The sequence below is a fragment of the Nicrophorus vespilloides genome, unplaced genomic scaffold (assembly GCF_001412225.1).
Source record: "Nicrophorus vespilloides isolate i.1.1-1 unplaced genomic scaffold, Nicve_v1.0, whole genome shotgun sequence".
NCBI classification, from domain to species: Eukaryota; Metazoa; Arthropoda; class Insecta; order Coleoptera; family Silphidae; genus Nicrophorus; species Nicrophorus vespilloides.
The window spans coordinates 60,077-69,898 of NW_017096784.1; the positions used below are offsets into that span (position 1 = coordinate 60,077).

The window sequence follows — 9,822 nt, forward strand, 5'->3', positions numbered from 1 at the left end:
TTTAATGGCAGATACAGTCAAAATTTGACATAATAGATAATATTTTTTAATTTTAAAAGTAGATGGCGTTTCGTATGATTGTATATGTAACCTAGTGAACTAAAAAAAATAAATAAATGATTAAAATTAAAAGTGTTAAGGATGCTGGGCTGTAAATTGAGCAATAATTAAATCGTTTAGTGCGGAGTGGTACAGATGTACTCTTTTAGCCCCTATGTTACGCGTCAAAAGGAAACAAAAGCGAGCAGCGTAAGAGGAGTTAACGCGATTCAAAATATGAATGGCATTATGTATGTACTAGATATAATTTCCATTATTAAGTCAATTGATGGCAATTATTGTAATGAATTCCCGGGTCTTTCGTGTCCATCTGATACCACCCTCCCCTTGTCTTTCCTCTCTAAACACTCTTCAGCGTGCATTAATTGATTGTGTGCTACGTGCGTTTCGGGGCCTAGGCTATTTCCAGCCTAGGCATCGCATGACTAAACTCCGTCGCCGCACCGTCACGATCCTATCCACACAAATACATTTCACTCACCCGTTCATATTTATTATTTTTTTCCCCTTTTATTCGTTTCTTCCTTTCTTCCAAACGTAATATAACGCATCCCGTGTGCTCCAATCGTAACTGTACTTTTACTGCATGATTTACGGCCCAGACCTGGAACACCTACCTCTTTTTTACCTCTCTTCATCCCACCTCCAGTCCAGCCGGCGACTCCACTCGCAATTGCGGTTTTCCAATCTCTTATACTTCTTTTTTTTCCGCTCATTGCAACAGCAAGAGTGAGAAAGACAGAGAGAACTTACGGTCATATGGATCAGAATTTGCATGCGCGCATAACGGTTTTCTAAATAAACCTGTGGCTCGTTGCAAAAGTGAAATTAATTATTTCAAAATTTCCACAATCTCGCAAATCGCATTATCCAAACTACAATTACTATAGCAATGACAACTTTGTTGTAATAATTACAGACGGCAATATTTGTTTAACTTCCATGACTACGATAATTTGTTTATTTAACTTAACGACTCGAACCAATTTTGACTTAATTTGCCGTTGTTCGATTTCGCAAACGTTTGACGCTTGCTTGTCTCATTTACAGTTGTACAGACACCGTACAACCTTTTTTTTGTTTTGTTTTGTATTCCTCAACGCTTACATGATTTAATTGCCGCATTTACACAACTTAATAGCAATAGACACGACTCAATTCGAATGGTAATTAAAGCTTCCTTTATTATATTTATATAATACAATTACGTGATTACATGTTTGTAATCGATTTTCTAATGTATCGCGGCGAATATAGGAAGCGCGCCTCGTAATTGGCACAGAAAAAAGGCTTCTTTATTAAAAATTGCGTAAGGTTTTTTTTGTTGTTGTTGCTGCTTCTGCACTGCTGTTGTTGTTGTTGTGGTGGTAATTAGAAGAGGAGCATTGAAAATGCGAAAGTCAATTGACCGCGTTGCGTAACTCTTTGTTGCGGATCGAAGCATGTTTGTTCAAATCCTACCACCACTTCTTTTCAATTAGTCCGTACTCATTGTCTCCGTCTCTCTCTGGAAAGAGCAAAAAGTGGAAATAATATAATATTGTTTTGTTGTTGCGCTGCTCTTGTTGTTATTATCCGTACACGAACGAGCATTGTTGTTAGAGTTACGTGAAAGTTATTTACCTGAACCGTTTGTTGATGCACTTGTTTTTTGTTCTTCTTGCGCTGGACGCAATAAGCATACACACGTCGTCGCGTTTCCATCGTTTCGTTCACTTTTTTCTTTGTTTCAAGAGTTTACAAAACAGTTTTTGTTTTATTAATTGTTATTATTACCACTAAAGAGTGGACAGTGAAAATGATTCTGGGCGAGATGCTGTATCAATGTGAATATTTTGCCTCGTTCGTTTGTCTCAAGAACATCAAAATCGTGTTGCCTCTGGATGACAAGCAGGTAATAATTTGTGATTGCAAATGTTGCATTAGTGATACCAACATTTAGTTTTTCACTTTCGTACCAATCGTAAACATAATAATACTATTCATATTTTTTCCTTGACTCAAAGTAATTTTATCTTCAATATTTTATTTCACTTTAACTTTTAAAAAGTAAGTGATAAATTTAAATTTAACTTTTTAGTCACATATTCAGTTATACAACCCTAATGACATCTTTATAAAATCCAACTAAGTATAACGATTTTCGATTGTTATAAAAATGTTACCAACTTTTAATTATCAAAAACTTAATATTTTACGATTTTTTTGCAAAACATACAACCATAATAAACAATTAGTTTGTTTTTCATCTGATGGAATAAGAGAAATGCCAACGCTGAATAAATGAATAAAAAGCTGATTGAAATTGAATGGTAGATTGATTATGCAAAAATTACGAAGTGAACGCAATTATATCACAACTCCCGTTGCGTAATTATCGGTTGCGCAACTGATATGTACTGATATTTATATTAACAGTACGGTTTTGTCAGGTAAAAGTATCATACGTGTAATGGTGATTGAATGATGAATAATGATAATCGTCGAGAGCGTGTGTGTTGTAATGGTGAAAAACAAAGTGTGCGCTTTGAATTGTGTAGTCGGTGCGAATGAGTATTAATTATTATGCACTTGACGGGACGCAGGAATGCGGGAGAGCATTTGAATTTGTAATTTTTTTACGCTGACGGCGAGAGCTGTCGGTTCATTAGCGGATCGAAAATGCAATTTGAATAGGAAAACATTAAGAAAAAGTGCACTTTTGCTGCTGTTGCTGCGGTGCATTGCACGAGAGATCGCCGCTTTTGCTAATGAGAATTACGTATGCGCGATTGTGAGCGGAGTATAAATAATTAATATGTTCTCTCATAAGCGTGTAAATATAATTGTTGCTTTACCTTCTTCTCATACAAGTTTTCATACACAGATGTTGGTTACTTTGGTTAATTAGATAATTATGTAATATCATCTTAGGTTTAGGGTTCATAGATCTGTTATTTGACAAAATTTAACCACAAGAAAAAGTGAAATATTTAAAATGTTTGATTTTTGTTATGAATTTTTAATGTAATTCAAACTGATTTTATTGTTGAAGGATCATCCGACGAAATCGCACAGCACCTGCAGCGATGGATCGTTACTCAGCATGGGCAGTTCGGAAATGGATGAGGATTTGTCCATCGGTGGTGGCCAACATTCCAGACACTCCTCGAAGTTGTCTCTGCACGAGAAACGCACCCCCGAAGATGGTTTGTTTGTTAATTACTACGTGTTTTCTTTTGATGTGACATTGTGAAATGTTTATTGCAGAAGTCGTATCAGAATGGGGTCCCAATCAGTCGGCGTCGGCTGCGCCGTTGAACCACAGCGCGGCTCACCACAAGGTAGCAGTGAGGCCGAAGAGAACTCACGGAGCTCCGAGGAGGCGGAGGGTCGCCGGTCCCGTCCTACCGACTACTCCGGAGGTGAACGAAGATTCTTCTGTAAGAAGTATCAGTCCGGAAGGTGGCAACAGCACGAGAGGTAAATAGATCGCTTTGATTTTTTTGTGTTTCGCTGCTTGGCTAAGCATGGCATCTCTCTAACATTGCAGAAACAGTAACAGAGCTTTACAGCAGAGGCAGGCAGACGGCCGTTACCGATGCTAAATTGAAATGCTCATCATTGCCGCCTGGTTTAGCAGGACCCGGTTTGGATGGAAACAAGCTGAGCAGGAGCAGATCGAATGCCGGAGTGGTCAGGTCGCACGACGCGCTCGAGGAGGAGGATTGCGCGGACGGAAAGAAATCCGAAGGTTCGTTCTTCGGTCGCATCTTTCCGCGGCGCAGCGGTAAAAAGAAGAAGGCCAAAGAGCAGAAGGAGGACAAAAAGGAGGCTGTTAAAGAAGAGGCGAAGAAGGTCGAGGTGAGTTGTGAGCCTTTCGAGAAGAACACGATCGTGGTGGACGGTAATCTGGCCATAAGACCCAACGCTCTTCGGTCCGGTCCTGCGTCCAGGCAACGAGTCCAGCCAATCGAAATTCCGGTTGCTGCTGCTGCTGACATACAGGAAGAAACTTCTTCTCCTCTCCACGCCGAACTGGAGAGCCATTTCAAGAGCAAGAGGGTCACTCCCAATCAGCAAGAATCTCCTGTTCCTCTATCCGTATCTCCACCAGCGAGTGCCGCAATAACATCAAAAGTTCCTTGGTCGCAGGAGTCGCGGCAGTATACCAAATTCACCAGCACCAAGTACTCGGAGAGCGTGCAGGAGTCCAAGACGAAGGTGCGCATCGCCGGGTTATCATCGCTCCAGCAAAGGGTTTTATCACTCAACGAAGACGATGCGGAAAACAGCTTCAAGTCGCTCACCAATCTCCCGACGGATAACGAGAAACCGGCTAAACCTTTGGCAAAGTCGCATAGCTTTAAGGCCACTAAAACGAGCTACCAGCAACAAGCCCAGATCACTCTGAACTTGAGAAGTGAAGATAAGGAGAGCCTAATTTTCAAGTCGATCTCTTTGGATAGCGTGCAGAACGAGCGCGTCGTGGAGAGTGTGAACGAAGCCAAAGTCGAGGTCACCGAGAGCAACGACATAACCATAACTGGTCCTAGTCATAACAAAGCTATTGTGAATATTTGCGCCGCTCCGGAGGTCAAGGAGCAGCCTCAACAGCAGATTTCGGTAACCAAGATCCATCTGAAACCTTCCACTGAAGAAATCGTATTAGAGAAGCCTCGGAAGTTCAGTAACGATAGCATCGAATTGGAGGACGAAGACGTGAAGCGCTTCAGCAACGAGCACGTCGAGATAGTCGTTAAGAAAGAGGCGACACCGGTTGTGACCATCACGCCGATGCCCACGAGCAGATACAAGAAGCACACGGAGAGTATGAAACGAGCGCTCGTCGTTTCCGAGAAGCCCGTGCTCAAGGTCAAATCGAACAGCTTCGAGAAGCCCTCCGAACCAAAGACGCCAGAGGAAACGACGAAATCGCAGGAGAACCTGTGCTCGGATTACTCCCAGGTGATCAGAAGGAAATCGATGATCAAACCCAAGCACGACGAGGAGCCCGAGCTGATGAAGGTCTTCGCCAGAAGATCGTTGAAGTTGAAAGACGTGGACAGCGAGGCGATAAGCCAGCAGGTCAATCAGATGGTGCAGGAGAACAGCGAAAGCAAAACGTCTCGGGACAGTGACAAGGAGAACTGCTCGGACTCTTCTCCGTTGGAGGAGCGCAAGAAGCTGAGCGATTCCGTCGAGGTGACATTTCGGAAACACCAGCACACCAACAACAACAAGAACTCCTCCACGCCCATCTACCAGCGCACCGTCAGTCTGCATCAGCCGTCCGTGAAGACTTCAGATGCCAAGCAGATTCTCAAGCAGATCTCGGCCGTTGAACGTCCGAAGACCGAGACATGGATATCGAGCACCAACAACAATAACAACAACAACGGCGGCGGTAAGATGGAGCTCAAGGAACAAATCGACAGCTCCGAGATCATCGCGAACATCTCGGAGAAGAAGAGTGATATTATTACGGAATTCAATGTGATACCCAAGAACTTCAACCAACGCAAGGCGGAATGGGAGAAGAGGGCCAAGGAGGGAATACGGAAGGCGGTTCCGTAAAGTTTCCGCTTCGAAGGAAGGAACGAAAGAAAGAAAGAAATAAGGTAATTACAACATTTACATTTGCAAATTCAAAGAAAACGTCGTGCACCAATTCTCATAGATCGAACAACCTTTCACTCTTTATCCAATTACGAAATTGATTAATAATATTTTGTGCCCAAATTTGATATAACTACAATTGCTGCTTTATTTTTCAGCTTTGAGGATTGCACGATTCTGAACGAGAAGCGTTACTTAGACTATTAATACTAAATAAGTAAATAATCACCATTTTATTATTATTTGTTATGTTTTTTTTTGTACTCTAATTCTTTTTATTTCATATATAAATATTGTAAATAATTATACCTAGTATTATAGATAACATCACCATATACATATTTATAGTTGTATTATATATACTATATATATATACATAATAAAAACGAATATTTTAAAAATACTTTTGCAGTTTTACTTACTCCAAAAAACAAATAATTGAAAAGAAAGATTTTATATTTGGTTGCATATGTTACAAACATTTTAATAACGTAAAAAAATGTTTATAAATTGGTGTAAATAATAAATATTATGTACTTTTACAAAAAAAACATACATTTGTCAAATATATTTAAGATCAACATGTACATGCATCTACTTGATTATTATTTTATTGTTTCTAAAAAAAAACAATTGATTTAAACTAATTAATATTTGGTGCTGAACGTGTGGCGTGGCCACCTCGATTGGGAAAGGTTTGTTTTTGGGAAAGGGATCGAATAAATAGATGTTAAATGAGTATGCATTTTATTTAGGCAATTCATGTTTCATAGAAAGTAAAATTAGCAAGCATATTTATCTTTATTTTATTATTATTTTGCTGTTGCTGTCGTCGATCGTAAACGGTTCTGAGTTTTGGACGTTTTGCCTCGTTCCCAAAAGTTTATTCAAATACAACATCGAATCAATCGTTCGATTTGAAAAATGAAATTTATTAAATTACAAAATTAAAAATAAATAAATAAGAAACGGTTTCTCGTCCAGATTTCATTCACCTCGTCGAAAAGAGAAATAAAGGCAATATTCATGTACGCACATCGAACAAATGTAAGTGCATGAATATTTAACGTAACCGATCATTCTTACTTAAGTGATAAAAACAAAGAAAAAACAAATATAGTACTCGAATGCACACTACAACAATATCATATATTATCATTATATATCTTTTTTTTTTCTTTCTTCATATATTTCATATATATATTTATAAGGAGAGAGTTCGGGTGGTCCTTCGGCTCTCTCCATCCGATTCGTCTTTCTCCGAGTTCCAACAAATACTTTTTGCATACAATTTATAAAAATATTCATCAATTACACAAACAGAAAAAAAAAATATTAAAAAACATCGACAAAAAAATAAGTTTAGATTCTCTCGAGAACACAAGAAATTGTCTTCTAAAGATGTGTCGTGTTGTTGTTGTTTGTTTAGTGTACGGTGTTTGTTTGTGTGTTTGTTTTTTTGTTGTTGTTGTCAGTGTTGTTCACATCCTACGTTACTCAACCAATAGTATCTACAAGGGGCGGGACGCCTAAACGACAAACACGAAACAAGTAACCAAGGCGACGAAACAATACTCAATCCCAGCGATTCCTCGATTCATCGTTCTTCTTCATTTTTTTTTGTTTGTTTTTGTTTTGTTAGTATTATACATAGGTACGTACATGAAAGGCTTATTTACAAATTCACCTGGATAGCAAAAGTTATATTATATATATATATAATTTATATATTTATTTTTTTTTTGTCAAATATTTTAGTTTATCTTCATCATCATCGCTTCGCTCTCGTCCTGTGATTATCTAGGGAGCACTAAAGTGCGCAACGAACAAACGAACCTTAAACTTAAAGTACTTTCGAGATGCCTAGTATTAATTTTTATATATGTATATTCAAAGAAGAACACAAATCAAACGGATTTACATATACATAATAATAATAATAAGATTTGTTTGTTTTTTTTTTCCCTTTTCTTTTGTTTTTGTTTTTTTTTATATATATATACAATTGTTAATGTAAGCAGTCTCAACAGCCTTAAGAATTATTTACAGATTAGTAAACTGGTTTTCATAATTTATTTTTTTTTTCTGTCATTCATTACATAATGCTATTAATATTATTATTTTTTTCAATATATTTTTTGTTTTTTTGGTGCTTAGCAAATTGCCATATATTTAGATAGATAAATAAATAAATAAATACAAAAGAAACGTCAATCTATAAAATATCTTAACAAAGTATCATTATTTAGTTTTATCAATAATATTAAGTGTTTCATTCACGTAATCTCTTATTATATTCATTACATAATTTTTTTTTTGTCTGTCGCGAAGAAAATTGTATTTAATTTTAAGTGTTTTAAGGCTTCGAAGCACATTTACGTTTAGCTTTTTTTGTGTTGTAAAATTTCTCTCGAAAATAAAATAATAATTAATATAAAATTAAAGATTCACTAGAAAATTGTACTCTCCTCCGCCCGCCATCGCGTTTTTCTTTTATTTTTTCAATTAATTAATTTATTATTCTCACGTCCAACTACGATTAATTTAATTATTATTCTTATTAACTCCTTCTTTCTTTTTTTTTGATTAATACATTTAATTGTACAACACTATTGAAGCATTTCAAATGAACCCACGTACTTAAGAGAATTAGTATTAGTACTTAGTTATGTGTATGTGTGTTTTTCTTTTGTGTGTGTATGTGTATTTGTGTGTGTCTGTGAGAGAGAGAGAGAAAGATTGATTGAGAGTGTTAAAAATCGCAATATCTGTGTTTGTTTTTTCCTCTTCTTCTTCTTGCTTTTGTTTTATGCGATTCTTTGGGATCCGATGCAGAGGGTCTCGACGGAGAGCCGGAAGATGCACGGGGATTGGGGTGGACTTAGCTGGCCGAGTCCCATCTGGCGATCTGGAGACGTCGCGAGTCTAGGGTCGGCGACAGAAGGGATCGAAGTTCTGCGGATGGTGGACTCGTACTGAAATACTTCATGGTGAGGGGCGACTGCAAATGTTTATGTCTTATTACCTCTCGCTCCGCAGGCAGTGGCCATAGTTCCTGAAAATCACATATAATATTTGCAATTGAAGATAAGTGTTGTTGTTGTTGCAATTTACCTGCAGAGACTGGGCTTCATCTCAGGATTCGGTACTTTTGCTCTTGCGCCCGGTGATTGAACCGACGATGGACTTGAGGGCGGCGCCGAAGCTCTTTCCCGGAGTGTGCAGATTCGATTGGCTGCGGCCCAGACCCTGCGGATGAGCGTCCAAGCACTTCTGGTATCGCAGCTTGCAGGCGGCTTCTATAGTTTTGCAGAGGGCACCTGACGATGGCTCGCAGTGGAAGATGTGCGCCACGAAGGTGTCCTGAGCGGTGTGCATGATGAACGCGCACTGCTTCACGTTCTTCCCGATGCCGAGGAACGAGAGGTAACGAACCCGGCACTCTGTGATCAGCTTGTCGTCGCTCGGTTGCAGGATGCTGATCATAGACGGTGCGACTGCGACGTTCACCGATTGCCACTGATCCTGCGGCACGGTAGTCACGAGCCTCTCGATCGCATCGTTCAACACCTCCATACCAGTGGCATTACCCACCTGCAGACTCCCCAGGTACTGCGCCCGGAGCACCTTCTTCGGCTCTTCCATCGGAGTAGGGAAGGATTGTGCTAACATCGCAAAAAAAAAGTACAAAGAAATTAACACAAATTTAATTGTTAACTACCACATTGTGTTTTACGGAAGTAGTGAAGATACAATATAACTTTTATATGGCTTGAAAATATTACAAATAATGAAATACTAGTTTTTCATGTTATTCTAAATCAAAATGATTTAATAAGACTTCAAACTTAAGTAAGTTTTGTTATGTGAAGTCAGTGGTAGGCAAAGTGCGGCTCCAGAGCCGCATGTGGCTCTTTGGCTCCTTAAGTGCGGCTCTGGCACAAATTCGGGTTGTCTGCCCCCAGAAAATTTTTTGTGGACGCCTATGGACTGAGTGAAAAGTCAAATATCTTACGTCAATTATAACCTTTAAACGTTTAAATTTTTCTTATACAGTTTTTTAATGATATTGAAGCAATTTATTGCTTATTATAAAACCTATAGCACTTTTTCCTAGCAAGTATAGAATTGAATGAAAATTTCAATATTTTTCCCACAATTGTT

General features: G+C 38.5%; 2 protein-coding genes across 7 annotated transcripts in view; one reads left to right on the top strand and one right to left on the bottom strand.

Moving 5' to 3' along the window:
* LOC108558179 overlaps positions 1–5,656 on the top strand; it is a 29,940-nt gene extending 24,284 nt beyond the window's left edge. For 3 of the 5 annotated variants that reach the window (XM_017915007.1, XM_017915008.1, XM_017915011.1), the window contains 3 exons: positions 3,095–3,248; positions 3,310–3,522; positions 3,593–5,656. In XM_017915007.1, coding sequence (XP_017770496.1) covers positions 3,095–3,248; positions 3,310–3,522; positions 3,593–5,616 — 2,391 coding nt within the window. In that variant the 3' untranslated portion in view covers positions 5,617–5,656. The remainder of the gene's footprint in view (positions 1–3,094; positions 3,249–3,309; positions 3,523–3,592) is intronic. The other 2 variants (XM_017915009.1, XM_017915010.1) reach the window with 2 other exon arrangements.
* Positions 5,657–8,043: 2,387 nt separating this feature from the next.
* On the bottom strand, positions 8,044–9,352 carry LOC108558188 (protein Fe65 homolog). Of its 2 annotated transcripts, XR_001890887.1 has the most exons (3): positions 8,773–9,352; positions 8,684–8,713; positions 8,044–8,633 (listed from the first exon to the last, which is right to left on the bottom strand). XR_001890887.1 is itself a non-coding variant. In XM_017915022.1 (2 exons), the coding sequence occupies exon 1, from the start codon at positions 9,328–9,330 to the stop codon at positions 8,794–8,796; it is 537 nt and encodes a 178-aa protein (XP_017770511.1). In that variant the 5' UTR covers positions 9,331–9,351; the 3' UTR covers positions 8,044–8,713; positions 8,773–8,793. The 2 variants fall into 2 exon arrangements, 1 of the variants encoding a protein (XP_017770511.1); XM_017915022.1 differs by having other exon boundaries at positions 8,044–8,713; positions 8,773–9,351.
* Positions 9,353–9,822: the final 470 nt, after the last annotated feature.